The sequence below is a fragment of the Ovis aries genome, chromosome 8 (assembly GCF_016772045.2).
Source record: "Ovis aries strain OAR_USU_Benz2616 breed Rambouillet chromosome 8, ARS-UI_Ramb_v3.0, whole genome shotgun sequence".
NCBI lineage: Eukaryota > Metazoa > Chordata > Mammalia > Artiodactyla > Bovidae > Ovis > Ovis aries.
In genome coordinates, this window is record NC_056061.1 from 14,109,463 (window position 1) to 14,135,603 (window position 26,141).

Genomic DNA, 26,141 nt, shown 5'->3' on the forward strand with positions numbered 1-26,141 from the left:
ATACTGGAGTGGGTTGCCATTTCCTTCTCCGGGGGATCTTCTAGGCCCAGGGATCAAATCTGTGTCTCCTGCATTGGCAGGCAGGTTCTTTATCACTGAGCCACAGAGAAACCCTGAACACCGAGTAGGAAGGTCCTCAGAGAGGAGACGAAGCTATATATCTGCTGCGTCACTGAGCCACTGGGACATAAGAGGCTGCGGTAGCTCCTCTGGTTTCTGTTCATCCTTATATTAATCTCCCAACAATGCAGCCGATTTCTCAGGGTTTCTTTCTTACAATGCTGTTAGAAAAGTAGTAATTGCAAGTAGTAAAAATCTATTTTAAAAAGTTTCAAAAGATATATAAATTGAGGATCAAAATTTTCTCTCCTCTTCAGTAACTCATCCTCTACTCTTCCTCTTGGTAAGCTTAGTGGAAACTAGGGCATTTTTATCCTCGAATTTTGGGTTTTTTTCTTTAAAACTTAAAAAGTCAGGTTAACAGAAATAATTACTTTAATAGGGGACATTTGGATTTTACAAGATAATGGGGCAACAACAATATTTCACAAAGATAAGCCAGGTTCCTTTCATAATGTTTTTCCTGATGTGCAAATGACATTGTAGCTCTAACACTGGATTTCTTGATGACTTTTTCAAAAAGACATCTGATATGCTTTCTTCTCTTAGAAGTCTTTTCTCATGATAGAAATCATAATCAAGTACCGTACTGATTCTTCAACCAGAGCTAAGCTTCTATACGCCTAGATTTCTCCCAAGGCTACAAGTAATATCCTGCCTTTTTCCCTACATTGAACTGCTGTGACATAATCTTTACTGCATATAAAACCCATACAAGTGGTTAGAGTTCAATCATAAAACAAGAAAGCACTTTAAGATTTTTGGAAACTGGATTTATGAAGCAGGGAATTGACCACATACATGATGACAGAAAGGAGAAGCTGAGTGGCGAATACCGAAGGAAAGCAAAACTAGCAGTCGCAGCAGCAAGCTACCCCTGATCTTAGGGTGGAGAGAGAGAAGCAGGCAGTACTGCTGGCGTCCTGACTGGGGGCCCTTGTTAGAATCTAGATCTGCAGCAAAAACAATCAGTAGGACATGGAGGAGATGTGGTCATGGCTGGAATCTCTGGCACTCACCAAGAGGAAAAGAAATACCTGGATTCTTATTTCTTTTTGCCTATTTTCCAGCAGTCTTAAGGGAAAGGGAAGTCTCTCAGTCATGTCCGACTCTTAGCGACCCCATGGCCTGCAGCCTACCAGGCTCCTCCATCCATGGGATTTTCCAGGCATGAGTACTGGAGTGGGGTGCCATTGCCTTCTCCAGGGGACCTTCCTGACCACGGTTTGAACCCACATCTCCTGCATTGGCAAGCAGATTCTTTACCACTGAGCCACCAGGGAAACCCTCATCTGAAGAGTACTATTGGCTTAACTTAGAGAGAAGACAAATAACATGGAGCCTGGAAGGGTCAGCTCTCTTGAGGTTCAGAGCAGAGCACTAATATGCCAAGGTCCTGTTCCTAGATACCAGAGATACAATGACAGGAGACCTGGCAGGGAAGACCAGCGTAGCTTGAGTCCAGCCAATGCCCAGTGACAGGCACAGGGCCACTGACATAAAATTCTATGAGGCTGGAAAGAGAGAACACAGAGCAAAACAGGGAGAGAAAAGGAAGGGGAGGGGAAGAAGTTCTGAGTGTCAAGGTGAAGAGATCTATACCTCCTGAGTTCAGCCTCCACTAGCAAAAAAAAGATGTTTGATAAATGCTATATTGTTTGGGTCTTAGGCCTATTGGAGCATCAGGAACTTCCTCTAGGTGCGACTTCCCCAGTGGCTCAGATGGTTAAGAATCTGCCTGCAATGCTGGAGACCTGGGTTCAATCCCTGGATTGAGAAGATACCCAGGAGAAGGAAATGGCAAGCCACTCCAGGATCCTTGCCTTGAGAATTCCATGGACAGAGGAGCCTGGTGGGTTACAGTCAATGGGGTGGCAAAGAGTTGGACAGTCTCACAACTGAGAGAGAGAGAGAGAGAGAGAGAGAGAGAGATCCCAGTCTCACAACTGAGATACTGCTTTCCCTGTAGAATCTGTGTGTCTACTCCAGCATCATGCTGGGAGCTAGATCAGAGGCTTCAGCTTTTCCATTACACCCCAGAATTGACCTTGATGGGGATGGGGATGTAACCCTTCTAGATCGGGTAAAGCATTCCTGCTCTGCAGCTTGTGAAAAGTCAGAGTTGACTCATCTGTAGCCCAGTTAACTCAGGGTTTCACATTTTCCAGGAAAGGACCTTCCAAGCGCTTTTAGTCCTATGAAGCAGCCTTACCTCCCTACCCCTGGCTGGACAAGCATGATGGCCTCATTTTTAACTGAACGGAACTCCAATCCCCTGGGCTGCGCAGCTGCCTCACTATTCTATCTCCAATGTTGAGGAAGATGTCTGTGCTGGTGCAAACAGCTTCAGTTATGAACTAAAAAATGATCCTGATGTGCCTGGCCAGCTGGGTGCCTCTAGAGAGTATAACTTACAGTGATTGGTGGTGTCCAAAAGAATTAAAAATTTCATTTGCCTCTGGGATTCAGATCATTCAGATCCCTGAGTAGTTGACAAGTGTGGCAGGGTTCAGCTAAGCCTAGTTCTTCTCTCTTGAGATTCCAAACGGCACCAAGATGCCAGATACATAAAAGAAAAGAGACTGGAGTCTTGTGGAAAGAGATATGAGTCTTTCCCTGAACTTCAGTGAGGTCCTGAAGTCATTTCTATCTTGTACCTGCTTGTCATTATACTCATCATATATCATTACAATTACATTTTAATTATCCATCTCCTCAGCTAGACTTTAGAAAATATGAGCTGATGACCTGGGTCTCATTTGCCCACTGCCCTCACCCTTGGGTCTAGGGCACATAGTTGATGCTCACAAATATTTGTTTAAAGACAGGAAGGATTCTGGAGAAAGAAGAAAGGAAGGATTTTAGTGATAGAATATTGATAAATGGCAAGATCTGAAGATTTTCAAAATATTGTTTCAAAGTATCTAATTTCAAAGACTGAACTGACATTGAATGAAATCTGTTTTCAGTGATACTACATTTCTTCCATCTGTAAGACTTGACATTAAATTTCTTGCTAAAGCACCATTTTGCTGGCTACAGAGATCAGGAAAGCTCATTTGTAACCGAAACACATATTAAATGAATGACATATTATAATGCTGTTTAGCAAACATCCATCAACAGTGCTGACAATACCCAAGTTCCTTCACAGAGAACAATTTGTCGATCAAGAAGTTAATTTGTAGGGAAGCATGGTCAAATTTAACCGATAGATAGATCCATTCTAAGGGCAACATGTCTTCTTTTACAAATTAGAACACCTCTAGATAAAAACAAACATCATTAATAGCATAGATTTTTATGTCATTTTCCCATGAAAGACTAAAAATCAAAGTAAGATAAATTATACTTAACAATATTAGAAAAATAATTAAAAATAAAAAAAAGCATGGTTCTAAGAAGCATTTCATTATTTGCCTGGTATTACCTTGGAAAGGTTGGAGTTGGTTTTGAGGAAGGGTTTTAAATGTGGTATAAATTTAAACAAAGGCACTGACATAAGAACATTTATACCTGTCATGTTCTCTGATTTAATAAAGAGAGAAAACTTAAGTTTGAAAATATGGAGCAAATTAAATATGTTTTGAGGAAATATATAGTGCATACATTCAGGGCTAATTCTTGTGAGAAGATATTTAATATTTAAATGTACTAATATATTTCATGCTATGAGCTTAGCATTTGCCCCCCCCCCTTTTTTAAATATAAAAATATTTTGCATTATTCAAACCAGAAGATAAACAATGGTTCAAAAACAACTTATGTTCTTTACTGTAAAAGTTGTTGACTCACGTGTATTACAATAATCTCACTGAGAAACCATTTTCCAAATCGCATTTAATCACACTTGGGTAAACAGAAACCATTTCGTATGGCTTTGCATGTGTGCATGTGGCTAAATGGAAGTGGATATGGCATATGATTTGTGATTTAGCAGGGCCAATTTTAGTCAGAGTTGTGAATTTGTAACTTTTTCCTTTTAAAGTAGCATTAGGTCTCCAACTAGGGGTCCCTGAAATCTCACTTCCTCTACAGGTTCCTCCCTACATAAACACTTCCAATCACAAAAATGTTTGTTTGTTCGTATGTCCTTCTCTGCTACCTACAATCAGAATCTTCTCTTACACCCTACGTTCATACTGCAGTATAAGCTATGCACAGGCAGCCCCAGATATTGTGTCGTTCAGGGGTCTATATCTGACCTGAAAGCAAAGGCTTAACCTAGAGATTAAGCTCTAGATAAAATGCAAGTCAGTCATAGGTTAGAGTTTTTGAGTCATCAGGTTCTTGATGGAGGTCTGCCAGTCATATTCTGTGAAAAGAGGTGTTTACTCTGACCAGAAATTTCTCTGCTTCTTCACTTAGAAAATGTCTTTTTCTTTCTAAATTCTATATCCTTTTCACTTCCTAGAGAAGATGATGGTTATCAACCACATCTTCTCATGAACTGATACAAGCTAAAGGAGCATATTGTTATTCTGTATGAATGAGGAGCAACTTTTCCAATTTTCATTTTTTCTCCCTCAGCTTTTTTCTGGCTTGATTCTTCCTCTGCTATGTAGTAGAGTCTGTGCTGATCCTTTTTGGTTAGTTACTGATATCTTTAGATATGAGCACAAGTAGATCTCAAAGTAGATCTCTACATCTCAAAGTAAATCTCTACATAGTTTAGTTTATTAAAATGCACTGCTTCACTAGTTCATGTTAATGAACTATTCATGTAATTAATCCCTATAATTAATTCATTTGTAAACCTGTATATGTGACAAATATATAAGGAGTTACCTATAGGCACTATTCTCAGTGCTCAGAATACTCGGGTGTCACAGGAGATTTAGACATTACGCAAGTCAACAAATAAATGTAAGAAATAATGCCAGGCTATGATAAGTGCTGGGTTTCCCAAGTGGCTCAGTGATAAAGAATCTGCCTACAATGCAGGAGCCACAGGAGATGTGGGTTCAATCTCTGGGTCAGGAAGATCCCCCGGAGGAGGGCACGGCAACCCACTTCAGTATTCTTGCCTGGAGAATCTCATGGACAGAGGAAACTGGTGGGCTACTGTCCTTAGGGTCACAAAGAGTTGGACACGACCGAAGTGACTTAGCATGCATGCATGCCAGGCAAGTGCCGTGACTAGGAGACAGGGAACTGTGTGAGAAATGCAGGAGTCATTTTAGGCAAAATAGTTCAAGATCTTTTTGAAGAAGTGGCCTTTAACTGGAGGTCTGTGAAGAGAAGGAGCTGTGGGCCATGAGAAAGTCTGAGGAACAAGGCTCTGGGCAGAGGAAATGCAATGGAATAAGGAACTGAGACAAAAATATGCCTGGAGGGTTGAGGAACAGGAGAAGGGAGCAGGCTGGAGAAGAGGCTGTATGGCACACAGAAGCAGGGAGGACCCAGCAGAAGTCTTTTTAGAGGATGCCTTGCACGTCATTGTGTTAAATGCTTTCGTACAGGATATCTTTATTATTATAGCTTTAGAATTATTATTTCTCTGATTTTGAAAAGATGGTAAAATAAGCTACATATAAGTAATACATAACATTAAAATATTCTCTTAGTGTTGGATATTTAGGTTGCTATCAGATATTTTCCCTATATATATATTTTCTCTATATATATTTTCCCTATATATGTATTTCCATATATATATATTTTCAGATAGATGTGTGTGTATGTACATATATATAATGCATCTTTGCACATAACATGTTGTCCCAATTTCTAATTTGTATCTATGTTAGGACACTTTAAATTTGCTGTTTAATTACTAGCAACTTGTTTAAAAACAAACATGACAGAAAATCTCGGATGCAAAGAATGAACACAGAAAACTGATGCTGAAAAAGCTTATTCAGTAAGTAGTCAGTTCTCTGAGTCTCATTTGCTTAATTGGTGCAAAAGAGCACAGTGTTAAATCAGTAATGGTTACAGGCAGATGGGTATTGGCTTACAGCACTGCTGTTAAACCTTAACTAGCAGGCATCTATAAGTTCTGTAGGTCATCAGTAACCCTTTTCACCCATGCTGATGGCTCAGCATATCTGTATCACTATTATTAGAAAATCAATGGTAAGTCCATTTTCCTGGGTCACTCCATTCATATACATTTTCCCCTTTTTTCTAAAAACCTGACTCCTTACCCCTTTACTAATCAAATCGATGACTCATGCCTCTTATTTTACTGAAGCATACTGAAGCAATTAAAAGAGAATTTACTGTCTCACCCCCAAATCTACCAGATTGCCTGCATGTATACCTGTCAGCTAACATTTTCTCCTTGTAGTGGACGCATTGTCCCTGTTCTGTGTAAGGTCAAATCCTTCACTTCAGCCCTGGATCCTGTCTTCTCTCAGCTGCTGAAGAACTTACGATAGCTCTTACATCAATGAGTTTCTCCCTCTCAGTAGGCTGTTTCCACTGGCATACAAATACTCTCCAATATCTGCACTCAACAAAACATATAAACGCAAACAAACCCTAGACTACCCTGTTTCTTTTGCTGTAGCTCTATTTCTCTGCTTCTCATAGCCAAAAGTCCTTGAAGTAGTTGCTTTACTGTCTTTGATTCCTCCCCTCACAGCCTTTCATAAAGCTTTCTTTACTATTTGTCCACAAAGTCACTGTATGCAAAGTCAAGAGTAGCTTCCATCTTGCCATATTTCATATTCAGTTTTCAGTCCTCATTCTTATCACAATTTGTCTTCCCTCCATCTTGGTTTTTTTTAACCTAACCTCTAGGACACTAAAGTCTCCTGACTTCTTACTTCACAGTCCATTTCCCCTTGGTCTCTTTTTCTGGATCCTTCTCTGCTGGAGCTATGAAGTTTAAAGCCCTGAAGAACAGTCTTTAAGTGTTTAGCTCTCTTCTTTTCTCTGTCTTTTTTAAGAGATTTCATTCTTTCCTGTGCCTTTAAAGTTCATTTATATACTGATGACTCAAATTTATGTCTATGATTCAGTACCTCTTTTGAGTACAAGACTCACATCTTACTGTTTACTTAGGATGTCTAGTGGGAAGTTCTGATATAATGTGGACAAAATAGAGTAACTGGTTCTGCACATATTCTTCCTCCTTTCCTATCTGTCCTCTGTCTGCTTCCAGCTCAATAAATGGAAATACCAGAATCTCCAAATGGCTCAGACTACAAGCCTGAAAGCCAATCCTGACCATTCTCTTCCTACACCCTGCAAAGGAGCTTTAGCAAATCCTGTTATCTTAACCTCGTATCATATCAAGAACACAACTAGATCTCATCTTAAATGGCACCCACATACACATATCCACTATCACCACTGCTATCTCGCCAATCCAGTCCAAAAGCATCTGCAACTTACATGTAAAAGTATCCAAACTGATTTCCATTTTGCCACTCTTGTCCCCTTACAGAGTATTTTTGCAACATCCATGGTGACATTTCATAAATAGAAATTAGATCATATAATTCTTAGCTTATTCAAAGTCTCTCTGTGCTTAAAATAATGTCCCAACCTCATACATTTTCAGAAAGCTGAGAAAAATGAGTTATTTTATATTTATACTGTTTCAAGTTCAAATAGAAAAATCAACCTGTGACACTCAAATATTTTAATAAAAATCTATTATTTAATTTTAAGGGGAGTATATTAATAAGATATAGAAATTAAAATAAAGGCTGGATAAAAATAGAATAATGGTACAGAATAATATTTGCCAGTGATTTAGATGTGTGTAATTTTGAAACCTAAATTGGGGTTTTATGCTGAAAATACAGAAAAAATAATGCAAAGTCTTTTATACATATTAGCATATTTTTAAAATATTTTCTAAAACATGTAAGTTTTTTCCTCATTTCAGCTTGAAGTAAACTTGAGTTTCCTCTCTTTTAAGCAGTTTAGCAATTAAGAAAAACAAAAAATCATTAAAAATCCTAAGGACAGCAATTCTAGTGAGTCTGAAAGACTGGTTTTTCTCGCTCTTGGAAGGGCAACTCTCTAGTGAGTGGACAGCTGCAGGAAAAATAAACGCAGATTCAACAGTCCCTGGAGATTCGAGAGGTGAGAGATGTCACAGACTGCCTGCCTGCATATGCTACTCCAAGTCTTGTCTTTTCATGTTGTTTTTCTTCCAACACATTCTAAGAGAGCATACCTTGAAATTTGTTCTGAAACATGGTCAAATAAAAATTTTAGATTGCAAAATACTCTGTGAAAATATGAAATACTGAAGCCACATTTCTTTCATTAATAATACTTTATATAATCATTTACATTACTTTGCCACTACCAATAAATTTCAGTTTCTCCTTTGTTAATTTTGCAATTATCTTCTTCCCCTCCTTTTTCAATCTTCATATGTCTTCAAATTTAGTAATTCCATAGTTATCAGGGAAAATACTAGAGTTTGTGCTTCATTTTTATTTTCACTTTACTATTTGATAATGTTTTCCAAATGGGATCATGACACTTTTGTCCCTATAGAGAGATTTGATCTTATGCAATACTCAAAAGGATGGGATCATTTAGAAAATAAAATGCTTACAACCAGCAAAGAGATCTAAACTCAGAAAGTGTTATAACTCTGATATATCACATTTATGACATGTTTACTTTTTTTCCTTTCTCAGTTTTCTGAAAGAATCCTGTTCTTAATGCATTCTTAATAAACGATGGAATGAGTCATAGACTGAGGGCCCATCTTTCCAAGGTTAGCAGACTGCAGTGAAGTGCTCTCATCATTATTTCATAAGCCATTAATTCCTTATGGTTTTTACAGTATTCATTCCCATTCATTAGATAATATTCTGCTATCTTTGCTTTCAAAGCTGTGCTTCTGGCTTTACATTTTCTGAAGAATAACTTAGGAGGAAAAAAAGACCCAGCAGTCCTAATTATTTGGCTATTTGGTAATAATAAACTCAGCTTTTTTTCTATTGAGAAGAAAGAAACAGGAAGCAAGAGGACAAGAAGAATTGGACTCATTACGCCTCACACTATGACGCCACAGTTAACATACAATCCAAACGCTTTAAAAAGTGAGTAGAAGGGGGTCTGGATATACAAAATGCCTAATGGATTAATCTCAGTGCTCATAAAACCCAGTGCAAAAGTTTGAGTCCATCCAAGCTGCAGGCTGCCTGCTGAATCTGTGGTACTGGGCCCACCTCCAGGAGGACCGCAGCCCCTTGGAGTATCCGGCTAGCTGCAGCTCTCTTCAAGAGCAATTGTTGAGTGTGCCAAACTGTGAGATATTGGTTCCCCTCTTGGGACTAATTGAGAGCACCAAACTCATTCTCACTTGTGATTCATCAAATACAAGATTTGAGGACCTGTCACTAGAGGTTTTTCTGGCAGAGTGGAAAAGGGACAGAGTGTCTTTACAGTATCAGCAGCTACTTCACTACAAAATGCCTAGTTTTTGCACTATGAAATATATGACATTTTTTGAAATACCTCTTAATTACTTCAGTTTTATATATTACACTACCTGTGAGTGTGAAAACCCTAGAGTCCTCCAATTACCATTAGATGCATTCCTCTAGCAGGTTACACGTGCTAATGAAGGGAAAAAAAAATCTAATTATAATTCTATAAATGGCTGTTTATTAGTGAATCATCCTCCTCTTTTTACCCTTCTAAGCTGTTTTTCTGGATGCGTCAGGCTGTATACACATTTTGCTTTTTTAAGTGTGGAAAACAAATCTATAAAGAGGAAGAGCGGGAGTAACACTTTGAGTGCTATGTTGGAATGAAAAGCAACTTCAATATTTCAAAATTTCTTCATGCAGTTCTCAAACAGTACAGATTTATTAAATAGTCTTACTTTCTTCATATTGCTTTACATTTAATAACAGTGTTTACCAAACATTGCTTGTTGGTTACCTGTAGTGAACTGAACTACAAGCCAAAACTTCAACTGCCTTTTCCATGTAAATTGTAACTACAGGACAGAATAGAGAAGATTTGTTACCATATGAAAGGCATGGAAAATAGTCACTTATTGCTCTCTCTGGCCAATAACCTTGGATGCTAGAAGCAGAAAAAATTGATTTATTTCACTATTTAATATCCTTTGAGTTGTGTTTTTATATAATTTCCCACAGTTCATCAAAGCATCCATTGTCCCTGAGTGAATTCACAGACAAAGCGATTGACATTCTGCCCTCCAAAGCTAATTTGGCAACCGTCAATCCCAATTTAGCTGCCAAATGTGTTCCAAGGGTTATGTTAGGATGATGGTTTACAGTGAATCAGGGGACTTTGATAAGGTTATCACAGACTGGTAGCACATGAGGGGCTGGGGTGCACCATGCTGAACTGGACATAATTCTCAAATCAATTCTCTCACTACTTTAGGATCTGAGAGCCCACTTCATATGAGGTCATTCTAATCTAGACAAGTTACTCCAGGGTTTAAAAAAAATACAGTTGTTTTCTTTTTTTTTTAACTTTAAATATTTCTAAATGTAAAGCCTTAGAACTCTTAATGGAAGCAGGTTCTTTTCTTTTTTACATGGCTCTGTGAATAATAAATCTATAAAAAGCAGAGTTGCTTTAATGTGGCATAGAATAAAAATTGATGTTCTAGAATGATCTCTAATTAGGCTTTGAGACAAACAGAATGGCACTTGCTTAGACCACATTTGTATCTGCTTTCTTTTATTTCCAGCAGGATACTATCTTGAAATATTAATCTCTGTGCTTTTATTCTTCATACTTAACATTTGGAAACTTCACCTAGTGAATCAGGGATATCCTTCTTGCCTTGAAGAGGAATGACATCAAAGTAAGGAAGTACAAATGAGAACAGTTAACTTCCTGGAGCCATCAAAACCATATAGCCATCTAGTTCTTGCAGAGAAACAAAAAGCAACTCAGATATTAGAAAAAATGGTAGAACTGTGAAATGGTTTACATTGTTTTAACCACGAGAGTAAAGAAGGTAGAAATCCAAGTGGGAATTCTCAGATATTTTTGTAGCTCTCAGTGAGAGCCTTATGGAGCATAAAAGTTTTTCAATACCCTGGGAATAAGGCTCCTCATCTTCTAGAAATTCAATTATAATTTTAAAATAAATATGCAAATAAAGTAGTATTAGATATAGGGCCTTTCATGGTCTAGTCATCTCAACCATGGACAAAGATACAGGGAGGTTTTGGGAAGAATTTTGCCATAAAATGAATATATATACTTTGGGTATTAAAAATGAAGTTAAGTATAAATTCTCACCAGAGCTCTTGGTAATCCAGTTTTTTGCTTCACTTGACACCTTGGGTGGAGTCAGTGTTAAGTAATAAATCTTCATATGTACACACATCACAATCTACACTGGGATCCCTGCTTAAAAGGAAGTCAGAAACCAGAGAACTTCTCTGTGCTCTGCTTAAAGGTAATCTAATCTGTAAATGCAAAGCATGTTCCATGAACAAATAAGAACATCATCGCATAGGAATTTGTTATTGAATGTTTGCTACTAATGGATTATCTTAGTTCTCATTGCCTGAAAAGAAGAAAATTGTTTTTTCTGAAAAGAAGAAAACTGATCATGTGCTTGAGGTCCTCTCCTTTAAAGCTGTGCTGATTTATACACAGTCCAGAAACAGCCTTCTATGGGTTTGAAGCCTGAACTCAGCACTTCTACCCCAGCCAGAATTAGCAAATGCCCCCAGAGAATACAGCATCTTCTAAAGGTCAATTCATCTCTTTAGGGGCGGTTACTAATACAAAGTATCATTCCATCAGCACCCCTCTACTGTTTTTGAATTGTTATTGTCCAAAGTTTATAATACACGCGCACACACACACACACACACACACACACACACACATAAAAAGACTATATGAAGAATAATAACATGCACTTCTTGCTTCATCTCATGGTCAATCTAAAAAGATTGCTATAGCCCTCCCAACACAAAACAATTCATTTCCTCTTTTATTCATATTTTGGAAAACAATTTGCTTTTCTTTTCTTCTCTGAGTAAGAAGTAAATTAAGGAAGTCGGATTTTTGGGGGATGATGATAAATGCTTTGGGACATGTTGAATTTAAGGTGACAATGGAATTGACATGACACAAGCAGAAAGTTGGAGATGTGGGACCTTAACTTAGCAACAAGGTCAGGACTGAAGATATAGATCTGGCAGATACATGTGTAGAGATGATACTTTAAATTATGACAGTAAATTGCATTTTCAAGTGAAAGAAAGTAAACAGAGAAGGAGAAAGATCCAAAGACCTTATTCCTTGCTTTAGGGCCTTAGAAGGAAGTGGAACGAGTAAGCAAACAAAAGAGAATTGTGGAACTAGGAAAGTAAGCAGTTTAATTTACTGAATTACAATAGGAAACAAGAGAACAGAGGCAGCTAGTTCCTTTCTATTTGGGTGAAAATTATACTATATGCAATTCTTGATAACATGTAGGACATTTATCCTACATCTAAAAGCAAAATCTATTGTGATGATTTGGGAAATAATTTTTATATTTCATTTTAACTCATAATTTCTTAGACTGTATGCATTTTAAGAAAAGCAAGAGAAAAATATGAATCCAATGAACTGTCATCTTGATATTTATTAAACTTAGTCTTAAATCAATTAGCAGAGGTATTCTTGTTTTATTAGTAAGTGAACAGGTATTTTACTTTTTGAATATCATTAATTCAAATTAAAAAATAATTATGAGACTCTCCATACCACCTTTTCCCATATGAAATCCTAAAAGCAAATCTTGATACAAGCATTGATTTCATTCAGCAGAAAATATCCAAATATCAGATACCTCTTTAAATGAATAATTCATGTTTTAATAAAAGGAATGAACCTGGGATTGATGCAATAGCACTTCATTTCACAGAGCACTTGCAACTGGTTTTTAGGATTTGTTCCCTATTGCCTACAGTATATGACAGGTTTTATTCTCTTCCCATAGCTTTTGTTTGCAGGAGTGCAATTTTATTCTTCAAAGCTTAAATAGGCCATATTTTTACATAGCTTTTTTATATATCGACATTTTAAATGAAAATTTATACCTAAATAGCAAAAGCAACTATCAGAATTACTAAAACCTTACAGCTTTCTAGACACTGCTAATTAAAAGCATTCATTAAGTATAATTTATTGCTTTGGTCATGTCTAACAAGATAAGTTTCTGGTAATACAATGAAACATGAGATATATACCTGCATCCACATTATCAAAGGGCTAAATACAAACAAATCGGATTGTTTTAAGTGTAAAATAATCCTTTGGTTACATTTCATGATCTGTAAGGAAATTATTTTATTTCTAAAGATAAAGGGTTTATCTTTCACTGCTGGTGCCCATAAACGACCAAAATAGAAACTGAGATCTCAAGATAGTCACATAAATAAAAGTGTTAAGATATAATTTCAGCCTAAGAATAATTTATAACTGTGACACATCCAACAGAATACAGTTTTCTTTGCAGGTATCAGGAGAGCACTAATATTGTTTTCCTGAGTATAACTATTTGAAAATCATTTCATAAATTTCATTTTCCCAGGTGATGAAGCTAGTAAGTGAACACATATTATGTGTTTTCCTTCTAACAAGGCACTTTGAAGTTAACTATAGAATAGCAGATCTCTTTCTTCAAAATAACTCAATTTGGTTAACAACTGGAATTAGTTCCATTTCTATTTGACATGTGAGCAAGAAAATCACAACTGACCAAAATAATCCCATAAAATAATCAGACTAAGCTACCTGAGGAATTCACGAAACTATTAGTCTAATAGTCCAGGTCACATTTAATGCTCAAAGGCAGTTGCCTACAAAGTTAGCAAACATTTTAGGTTAAAAATTAATGCCATCTCTGTCTCATTAATAGAGCATATATTAAAATATCATCCTAGGAAGTAACAAACTGTATGGTGTTTCAGAATATTTGGTGGTGGTTTAGTCTCTGAGTTGTGTCTGACGCTTTGTGACCCCATGGACTGTAGCCTGCCAGGCTTCTCTGTCCTTGGGACTTTCCCAGGGGGTTGTCATTTCCTTTTCCAGGGGATCTTCAAGACCCAGGGATGAAACCTGGGTCTCCTGCATTGCAGGCAGATGCTTTACCATCTGAGCCACCAGGGAAGCCCTCAGAATATTTAGTCACAACACTAATACCTAAACCATTAATATAAATAGTGCAGAAATCAGTTATTATACAACGTAAATGTTTAGAAATGGTTTTTATGTAAGCTATATGTTTATTTGTTCCTACCATATTAAGTGTTGGTTTATATGACATTTACAATGTTTTATTAATATCATTGAGATAAAATTTTTAAAAAGAACTTTCTCTGATTGATTTGTTTTATTTTTGCTTATATCTCATGGGGATAATAATAAAAATATATTAATTCATATTGTAATAATGATGTTGGATTTACACAGAATTTTTGATGGGAAAAATATTGTCTATACAATTATGGATACAAAGAAAACGGAAGACCAACCCATTCAGCCGTGTGTATCATATTATTATAATTAAGTCATTTCATTCCTGAAGGTATTCATTAATGACACTAATATCTGTTTCTCTCATAAGTACATGGCAGATAGTTTAGCATAAAAAGTAGAAAAGACACTGGAATAAGAAAACACAAAATTCTAAACTCTAATGGGTAACTCGAGTTTGCCTTAATTCTGTACTACTTTGTATTATTTCTTATCAATATTCATTATGAAGAATTAACTCCTTTACAAAATGCTTTATGGAAATAAACACACTCTCTCACATACATAAAGACCACAGAATGTCCTCCCTGATTTTATTTCTCATGTTTGTCTTTCAGCCTCAAACAATCTGACCCATTCATATGGTCAAACAATTTTTGGGGGGAGGTGAAGGAATAAAGCCATTTATATTCTATAACCTAAGTATTATCAGCAGTTTCAGGAGCCCCATTTTTGAGCTTTCATATATCTGTACATTTTTCAATCACCATTGCTTCCTTCTGGCACTCTATTACTTGAAGAATGTGAGGCAGTTGCAGAAGCTAAAGAATTAAATGGCATAAATACATCTTTCTCAAGCCCTTTGAGCAGGAAAAGGGAGGAAAAACTCAGAACAGATAACAATATAACTGTGCCCTTTATAGTTTTCCTTTAGATTATTTGTTAAAAGGAAATTATTAAATTTTCATGTGCTCTGCAGAGTCTAGCCTTGGTTTATAAGATGAAAAGAAAAAAATATTATTAACTGCTTCACTGCCAAGGGACAGCTGTTACCTGCCTGTGTGCATTAGCAGAATTCTTAATAACTTGGGTTTCAACTCTCTGGAACGCTGTTTTAGGATATACCCTCACTTCAATTCCAATGCCCACGTCCAAGGTCATGAGATCACAAGCTTTATCCAGTGCCTACAGTCATCATGTGGAGTGGGAAGCAAAATTACACAACATTTGTGCAGCCAGCCTGGTTCACACCTCTCCTCTATTAATATTAAACAAACTCTCAAATCTGAGAGATCATCTTGCTTAGCCAATACGCCTAACTACCTGTCTTCCAATGATTAAGGTGATTATTTCATTGAAAATGTCATTGAAAGTCATTTTAGTGAGGAATCTCTTTGAAGAAATTACATTTTACAGCAATGTGTATAAATTGGGCAAGGAATTCAAGTCCTGGGAAGCATGCATGCTTTTCTGGCCTGAAAGAAATGTGAACTTTAAGCAGAAAATTAAGTGTCCTTCTGAGAGTCACCTGAATAATTCGTTTTCATTGGTCACGACATGTTCAGGAAAGGCCCGCCTGCTGCCAGGAGTGTGGAGTATGATGCCTGGTGAGAATCACAGAAACGCCATCCACCAGGGCAGATACAGCACAGGGTCCCAGTGAGAACTTGTCCTAAACATGATCCTAAAACTACAGGTTCCAGAAGCCTGGGGTCTATCTCATATGATAGTGTCACCCTCTTATCTTTCATCATTTGCTTTCGTAAAAAAAAAAAAAAATCAAGATTATTTATACTCAGGATCATAGTTAAATAATAAACAAACAGACTTGAAAATGCTCAAAGAGCTTTGTGAAGTGCCTGTATGCGAGATTAGAAATGTGAATTACCATGACCCCATCCCCCACGCATCAAGGTATCTAGCCCTGTGAACAGAGTTCCTGGCCACTTTCAGCTCTTTTAGCCTTTTAAAGCAGGTTGTCCTCTCTGGGTTTTAAAAGTGTCAACATCTTTGCATCGTCTTTCTGCTCTAAGCAATAGAGAAGTAAAAGAACATTTTTATAATCTCTTTTAAAATAATTATGAAAATTTACAAGTTTAGAACTCTCTCCAGTGCCTCAAGTAGGATTTGCTACTGTTTTGAGTGGATGATCTTATTTGACTTATTTGCTGTTAACTGCATTCAATAGAAGAAGGATGATGGTTTTGGAGATGTACAAACTGCACTATTTCAATAGTAAAGGCATTTATGTTAGAAATATAATAGCAAGACACACATGCAAATACAGAAACATACACGCACTCAAAGAAGTACAGCACAAAATGAAACCTGGATGAAAATATAAGTATTTTAAGTCTTTCCGAGACTGTTTTGGAACAAAATATTTATTTCATTCATTTCTGTGATAAATTATATCCCTCTGGTAACAATCTTATTCAACTAAAACTCATTAATTATTTGAATTATTACATTGCTATTGGGGTCTAATTAGGTAAGTCTTCAGCAGAATAAGAAGCAAACTAAGTGATTTCAGAAAACCTTCAAGATCTTACTTTTGATAAAATTCCTACTCTGCTTCAGAACTCACTCATGAGTCAATGTTTTAAAAGTACACATTCTTATTGTAGTAATCAATATTTTACTTTAGCTTGCTTAGAGTAATAAATGGCATTTTTGTGACACACTGAAATATTTCTTTGATTGTAGAAATGCAGAGAGATAGATGAGGACAGCTTTCGATTTACCTTCGTATGAGGTGCATCTAAGTGACAAAAGCAGGGTAAGCCTGCCTTACTTAGGAAGAGGCTTGTTAACACACAACTGATGACTCAGGCAAATCAGATGGCAAATTACCTTTGAGAGGTCCCCAGCCTCCAAATAGAAGCAGATAACAAACACATTCCACGTAACCCAGAGGACTAGCCAGACAGCATACTGTAGAAAAGCAAGAGAGAAATAACATAATTAATTTTAAATCAGCTGAGTAAGATTTAAATAGAACTTGAACTTTTGAACACCAAATCTTAAAGATTAATGGGGAATATTAGATATCACTTCTGTCTAAGAAACAGGATGAGATGTACATTTATCTCTAGTTTGATTTTTTTTCCCCTCACTGTTATGAACTATAGTGTTACAACTCAAACTAGCTTAGCGATAATGTCTTCATTTTTTTTTTTAGACAAAATAGATAGCAGCCCACATTTCTGTTTTCAGGGGGAACGGTTATGGTTTCTAGACATTAAAAAAATAATGCCTGAATAGATGTATCAACTACAATCCTTCAAAAAGAGAACTCTTATTTTCCTTTAGCAAGATCAACTCAATGCTTGATAACATGTAACCTTTCCCCAAGTTAGCTAGCGTCATCTTCAAATCAGTTTTCATATCTCTGTCCCATCTAATCATCTTTCTCTCTTTGGTATCTTTTTTTCCATTTATCTTTTTCATCTTAGTTTATCCTCTTGATATCCCCCATTATAGTGACCATCTAATTATTATCTCTAATTCTATTCTGTTGTCATATTCAGGGTACTGTCTTTGTCAATGACAAAATTTTCTTACCAAGACACAGTCCTGAGCATTCAGTTAGCTAAAATTTATTAAGCCCCTCTTTAGCAACATGCTAGAAAGACAATGGGGATAAAAGACCAATGATACATTCTTCCTGAGTTCAAGGCAAGTAAAGGAAGCAGATCAGAAGAGATGCTTCTTATACAAGAATCATAAAAAGATGTATCAGTTCAATTCAGTTCAGTTCAGTTCATTCGCTCAGTCATGTCCGACTCTTTGCGACCCCATGAATCGCAGCACAAAAGGCCTCCCTGTCTATCACCAACTCCCGGAGTTCACTCAGACTCGCATCCATTGAGTCAGTGATGCCATCCAGCCATCTCATCCTCTGTCGTCCCCTTCTCCTCCTGCCCCCAATCCCTCCTAGCATCAGAGTCTTTTCCAATGAGTCAACTCTTCCCATGAGGTGGCCAAAGTACTGGCCACCTTCAAGTACTTCAGCTTTAGCATCATTCCTTCCAAAGAAATCCCAGGGCTGATCACCTTCAGAATGGACTGGGTGGATCTCCTTGCAGTCCAAGGGACTCTCAAGAGTCTTTTTCAATACCACAGTTCAAAAGCATCAATTCTTCAGTGCTCAGCCTTCTTCACAGTCCAACACTCACATCCATACATGACTACTGGAAAAAACATCGCCTTGACTAGAAGGACCTTAGTCGGCAAAATAATGTCTCTGCTTTTAAATATGCTATCTAGGTTGTTCATAACTTTTCTTCCAAGGAGTAAGCGTCTTTTAATTTCATCGCTTCAATCACCATCTGCAGTGATTTTGGAGCCCCCCAAAATAAAGTCTGACTAGTCTGAACTTAAGGAAGAAAGATAGCAAAAGTGTGTAAAGTATTCTGAGAAGAGGTAGTCCTGTGAAGTTTAACAGAAGAGTTGAAACACCTTCCATTAGAGGTGAACCAAGATAACTTATGGATTTTACCAAATAAGTGAATCAGAGTTTGCAAGGACTACCATGGGAGGGTACTATAAACACAGAGAGCAGCAGGTGTGATTAAAAAAAAAAAAAAGATGAAACAAGAGGCTTCTACATCATTTCTCTGCTAAATAAATACCAATGACTCCCATTATTTATACAGTAAGTTCCAAAATCTTTCTTTTACAGTTCAAGGACCTCCATGAATATTGTACCATGTTATCTTTCAGACACGTTTCAGTTCATTCTTCAAGCCATTGTGACTTACGTATGTATTGGACTGCTACTCTTCCATGTACGTGGAGAGATATTTCTTACCTCTGAGCCATTTTGTGTTATTCTTTATCCTTTAGTAATTTTTCTTTTTCCTAATACTCCTCTTACCACATATCAATATTCTATTTTTCTTCAGAGGTCAATATAAGTATCATCTCTTGAGTGATACCCAGTTGGAAATGATGTATCCCTCCTTTATGATCCAATAAGATCAGCTACCCAAGACGAGCGGGTCATGGTGGAGAGTTCTGACAGAATGTGGTCCACTGGACAAGAGAATGGCAAACCACTTCAGTATTCTTGCCTTGAGAACCCCATGAACAGTATGAAAAGGCAAAATGATAGGATACTGAAAGAGGAACTCCCCAGGTCTGTAGGTGCCCAATATGCTACTGGAGATCAGTGGAGAAATAACTCCAGAAAGAATGAAGAGATGGAACCAAAGCAAAAACAATACCCAGCTGTGGATGTGACTGGTGATAGAAGCAAGGTCCAATGTTGTAAAGAGCAGTATTGCATAGGAACCTGGAGTGTTAGGTCCATGAATCAAGGCAAATTGGAGATGGCAAGAGTCAAGGTCGACATTCTAGGAATCAGTGAACTAAAATGGACAGGAATGGGTGAATTTAATTAAGATGACCATTATATCTACTACTGCGGGCAGGAATCCCTTAGAAGAAATGGAGTAGCCATCATGGTCAACAAAAGAGTTCAAAATGCAGTACTTGGATGCAATCTCAAAATGACAGAATGATCTTTGTTCGTTTCCAAGGCAAACCATTCAATATCACACTAATCCAAGTCTATGCCGCAAACAGTAACACTGAAGAAGCTGAAGATGAATGGTTCTATGAAGACCTACAAGACCTTTAAGAACTAACACCCAAAAAAGATGTCCTTTTCATTATAGGGGACTGGAATGCAAAAGTAGGAAGTCAAGAAACACCTGGAGTAACAGGCAAATTTGGCCTTGGAATGCGGAATGAAGCAGGGCAAAGGCTAATAGAGTTTTGCCAAGAGAACCTACTGGTCATAGCAAACACCCTCTTCCAACAACACAAGAGAAGACTCTATACATGGACATCACCAGATGGTCAACACCGAAATCAGATTGATTATATTCCTTGCAGCCAAAGATGGAGAAGCTCTATACAGTCAACAAAAAAAGACCAGGAGCTGACTGTGGCTCAGATCATGAACTCCTTATTACCAAATTCAGACTCAAATTGAAGAAAGTAGGGAAAACCGCTAGACCATTCAGGTATGACCTAAATAAAATCCCTTATGATTATACAGTGGAAGTGAGAAATAGATCAAGGGCCTAGATCTGATAGACAGAGTGCCTGATGAACTATGGAATGAGGTTCGTGACATTGTACAGGAGACAGGGATCAAGACCATCCCCTTGGAAAAGAAATGCAAAAAAGCAAATGGCTGTCTGGGGAGGCCTTACAAATAGCTGTGAAAAGAATGCTCAAACTACCGCACAATTGCACTCATCTCACATGCTAGTAAAGTAATGCTCAAAATTCTCCAGGCCAGGCTTCAGCAATACGTGAACCGTGAACTTCCAGATGTTCAAACTGGTTTTAGAAAAGGCATAGGAACCAGAGATCAAATTGCCAACATCCGCTGGATCAAGAAAAAGCAAGAGAGTTCCAGAAAAACATCTATTTCTGCTTTACTGACTATGCCAAAGCCTTTGACTGTGTGGATCACAATAAACTGTGGAAAATTCTGAAAGAGATGAGAATACTAGACCACATGACCTGCCTCTTGAGAAACCTATATGCAGGTCAGGAGCAACCGTTAGAACTGGACGTGGAACAACAGACTGGTTCTAGATAGTAAAAGAAGTATGCCAAGGCTGTATATATTGTCACCCTGTTTATTTAACTTATATGCAGAGTACATCATGAGAAATGCTGGGGTGGAAGAAGCCCAAGCTGGAATCAAGATTGCCTGTAGAAATATCAATAACCTCAGATATGCAGATGACACCACCCTTATGGCAGAAAGTGAAGAGGAACAAAAAAGCTTCTTGATGAAAGTGAAAGAGGAGAGTGAAAAAGTTGGCCTAAAGCTCAACATTCAGAAAACAAACATTATGGCATCCGGTCCCATCTGTTCATGGGAAATAGATGGGGGAACAGTGGAAACAGTGGTTGACTTTATTTTTTGGGACTCTAATATCACTGCAGATGGTGATTGCAGCCATGAAATTAAAAGACACTTACCAAGTGGGCTTTATCCCAGGGATGCAAGGATTCTTCAATATCCACAAATCAATCAATGTAATTCACCACATTAACAAATTGAAAAATAAAAACCATATGATTATCTCAATAGATGCAGAGAAGGCCTTTGACAAAATTCAACATCCATTTATGATAAAAACTCTCCAGAAAGCAGGAATAGAAGGAACATACCTCAACATAATAAAAGCTATCTATGACAAACCCACAGCAAACATTATCCTCAATGGTGAAAAATTGAAAGCATTTCCCCTAAAGTCAGGAACAAGACAAGGGTGTCCACTTTCACCGCTACTATTCAACATAGTTCTGGAAGTTTTGGCCACAGCAATCAGAGCAGAAAAAGAAATAAAAGGAATCCAAATTGGAAAAGAAGAAGTAAAACTCTCACTGTTTGCAGATGACATGATCCTCTACATGGAAAACCCTAAAGACTCCACCAGAAAATTACTAGAGCTCATCAATGAATATAGTAAAGTTGCAGGATATAAAATCAACACACAGAAATCCCTTGCATTCCTACACGAATAATGAGAAAGTAGAAAAAGAAATTAAGGAAACAATTCCATTCACCATTGCAACGAAAAGAATAAAATACTTAGGAATATATCTACCTAAAGAAACTAAAGACCTTTATATAGAAAACTATAAAACACTGATGAAAGAAATCAAAGAGGACACTAATAGATGGAGAAATATACCATGTTCATGGATCGGAAGAATCAATATAGTGAAAATGAGTATACTACCCAAAGCAATTTACAAATTCAATGCAATCCCTATCAAGCTACCAGCCATATTTTTCACAGAACTAGAACAAATACTTTCAAGATTTGTATGGAAATACAAAAAACCTCGAATAGCCAAAGCAATCTTGAGAAAGAAGAATGGAACGGGAGGAATCAACTTGCCTGACTTCAGGCTCTACTACAAAGCCACAGTCATCAAGACAGTATGGTACTGGCACAAAGACAGACATATAGATCAATGGAACAAAATAGAAAGCCCAGAGATAAATCCACACACCTATGGACACCTTATCTTTGACAAAGGAGGCAAGAATATACAATGGAGTAAAGACAATCTCTTTAACAAGTGGTGCTGGGAAAACTGGTCAACCACTTGTAAAAGAATGAAACTAGATCACTTTCTTACACCGCACACAAAAATAAACTCAAAATGGATTAAAGATCTAAATGTAAGATCAGAAACTATAAAACTCCTAGAGGAGAACATAGGCAAAACACTCTCAGACATAAATCACAGCAGGATCCTCTATGATCCACCTCCCAGAATTCTGGAAATAAAAGCAAAAATAAACAAATGGGATCTAATTAAAATTAAAAGCTTCTGCACAACAAAGGAAAATATAAGCAAGGTGAAAAGACAGCCTTCTGAATGGGAGAAAATAATAGCAAATGAAGCAACTGACAAACAACTAATCTCAAAAATATACAAGCAACTTCTGCAGCTCAATTCCAGAAAAATAAACGACCCAATCAAAAAATTGGCCAAAGAACTAAATAGACATTTCTCCAAAGAAGACATACGGATGGCTAACAAACACATGAAAAGATGCTCAACATCACTCATTATCAGAGAAATGCAAATCAAAACCACAATGAGGTACCACTTCACACCAGTCAGAATGGCTGCGATCCAAAAATCTGCAAGCAATAAATGCTGGAGAGGGTGTGGAGAAAAGGGAACCCTCCTACACTGTTGGTGGGAATGCAAACTAGTACAGCCACTATGGAGAACAGTGTGGAGATTCCTTAAAAGATTGCAAATAGAACTACCTTATGACCCAGCAATCCCACTGCTGGGCATACACACCGAGGAAACCAGAATTGAAAGAGACACATGTACCCCAATGTTCATCGCAGCACTGTTTATAATAGCCAGGACATGGAAACAACCTAGATGTCCATCAGCAGATGAATGGATAAGAAAGCTGTGGTACATATACACAATGGAGTATTACTCAGCCATTAAAAAGAATACATTTGATTCAGTTCTGATGAGATGGATGAAACTGGAGCCGATTATACAGAGTGAAGTAAGCCAGAAAGAAAAACACCAATACAGTCTACTAACACATATATATGGAATTTAGGAAGATGGCAATGACGACCCTGTATGCAAGACAGGGAAAGAGACACAGATGTGTACAACGGACTTTTGGACTCAGAGGGAGAGGGAGAGGGTGGGATGATTTGGGAGAATGACATTCTAACATGTATACTATCATGTGAATTGAATCGCCAGTCTATGTCTGACGCAGGATGCAGCATGCTTGGGGCTGGTGCATGGGGATGACCCAGAAAGATGTTATGGGGAGGGAGGTGGGAGGGGGGTTCATGTTTGGGAATGCATGTAAGAATTAAAGATTTTAAAATTAAAAAAAAAAAATAAAAGACACTTACTCCTTGGAAGGTAAGTTATGACCAACCTAGATAGCATATTCAAAAGCAGAGACATTACTTTGCCAACAAAGGTCCATCTAGTCAAGGCTATGTTTTTTTCCAGTGGTGACGTATGGATGTGAGAGTTGGACTGTGAAGAAAGCTTAATGCTGAAGAATTGATGCTTTTGAACTGTGGTGTGTGAGAAGACTCTTGAGAGTCCCTTGGACTGCAAGGAGATCCATCCAGTCCATTCTAAAGGAAATCACTCCTGTGTGTCTATTGGAAGGACTGATGTTGAAGCTGAAGCTCCAATACTTTGGCCACCCCATGCCAAGAGTTGACCCATTAGAAAAGACCCTGATTCTTTGAGGGATTGGGGGCAGGAGGAGAAGGGGACGACAGGATGAGAAGGCTGGATGGCATCATTGACTTGATGGATATGAATCTGAGTGAACCTGGGGAGTTAGTGATGGACAGGGAGGCCTAGCATGCTGCAATTCATGGGGTCACAAACAGTCGGACACGACTGAGCGACTAAACTGAACTGAACTGAAGATCCGGCTTACTCAAATTTCATTCCAAATGTCTTATATCTAATTATTTGCATATTTTTTGTCCTTTGCACAATGACAAGTTCTTTGAGGGAAAAGACTATTTCTATGTATACTTATACCCGTAAGTTTCTAAGTTAATTCTTGGTACAAAATAGGTATTCAATAAATATTTTGTAATCAATCAATGAATGAGCAGCAATATGGGGGGGCGGAAATCTTCATTTTCAGAAGAACTTCTTATACCCATTACAGATTTGATTTTCATGAGAATACTATGATCATTCATGTATTGTGAGGACTGAGAGCCCTAAATGATAAGATTGAGTGCTCAGCAGCTTCACTTGTTTCTAACTCTTTGCGACCCTATGGACTAGGACTGCCAGTTTCCTCTGTCCACGGGATTTTCCAGGAAAGAATATTGGAATGGGTTGCTGTGCCTTTCTCCAGGGGATTTTCCCAAACCACGGATCGAACTAGCACCTCCTATGACTCCTGTATTGTAGATGGATTCTTTACCCCTGAGCCACTGGGGAATCCCAAATGATAAGTCTATGTAATCATAAATCATAGCTCGGCTGCTTTTCAAGTGATGCTTTCATCTAGCTGCTGAAAATGTTCATTGCTCAGAATAAAGTAAGGGCAAAACTAAATGGCCAAACACAAAAGAAAGGGTTTGAGAAGTGAAAGCTTGGTACTGGAAATACAGTGAGTAAGGTAAGCAGGCTGGGGTGTGACATAATCATAGTTCATTATAAGCATTCCTAAGATTAGTGAATCATGTCTTTAAAACAGCTCATTTATTTGACAGTTTAGAATTATCAACAGTCAAGTGTTATAATATTAACAATGAAAATATCTTTAATAGACATAGATACATGTATACTTATAAAATAAATATCCCTGGTAAAAATGATTGGACTATATTCATCTTTTGCTCAAACTTAATTATGAAAGTGTTTGTCAGTTGTGTCCAACTCTTTGTGACCCCATGGAACGTAGCTCATCAGGGTTCTCAGTTCATGGGATTCTCTAGGCAAGAATACAGGCAGGGGTTGCCATTCCCTTCTCCAGAGGATCGTCCCGACCCAGGGACAGAACCCAGGTCTCCTGCATTACAGGCGAATTCTTTACTATCTGAGCCACAAAAGAAGCCCTTATTTTAGCTTTATTTTTTCATCTTCAACAATAGCATCATTTATTCTGCCTAGGCATTCTCATCACTTTCTCATCCATTGTTATGATACAAAAGAACAAAAGCAGCCCAAATAAAGCAGCTTATTTTCTAATTCTTGATCATATTATGACCAGGGATTGCCTGCTTTATGATATAAATCCTTTCTCCTAATTCATAAATCCTATTACATCTACTTCATGCTATAGAAACGTTCAATTATAAGAAATAAAACATGCTAAATACATTAAATAAAATATACTGCTATTATAATTAAGTTGATAATCAGCCAGAATTGGATAAAAATCCAATTTTAATCATAGATTACAGTGCAGATCAAAGAGAAAGGCAGGTTTCTACCTTCCTATTTTACCAATGCTGCTATTACATACTCACACTTCCTTGTGATTTTATGTCTATGGACACATTTTAAAGACTGCATAATTTTCAGTTTATTTTATAAGATTACATTTCCCCTCAGTTCTAGAATTTTCTTATTGTAGAAAATATTTAAAGTTGTGATCATATATAGCAAATTGAGAAAAATACCATGCTTAGATATAATCACGTATCATTTTAGTGTGTTTCATATGTACTTTTTCTATTAGTGCATTTTTCAGTCATATATGTTACCACAGGAATCTTTCTCTATATTCTGTTACCTGAATTTTTTTGCACTTGATTAAA

The 26,141-nt window shown here is 37.3% G+C and overlaps 1 protein-coding gene across 4 annotated transcripts in view; it reads right to left on the minus strand.

Moving 5' to 3' along the window:
• NKAIN2 (sodium/potassium transporting ATPase interacting 2) overlaps window positions 1-26,141 on the minus strand; it is a 1,193,593-nt gene that overhangs the window by 510,367 nt on the left and 657,085 nt on the right. For all 4 annotated transcript variants that reach the window (XR_006060583.2, XM_004011146.6, XM_027972334.3 and 1 more), the window contains exon 3: window positions 17,149-17,229. Coding sequence is in view for 3 of the 4 variants with exons in the window: in XM_004011146.6 (XP_004011195.2) it covers window positions 17,149-17,229 (81 nt within the window). In the remaining variant the exon portion in view is untranslated. The remainder of the gene's footprint in view (window positions 1-17,148; window positions 17,230-26,141) is intronic.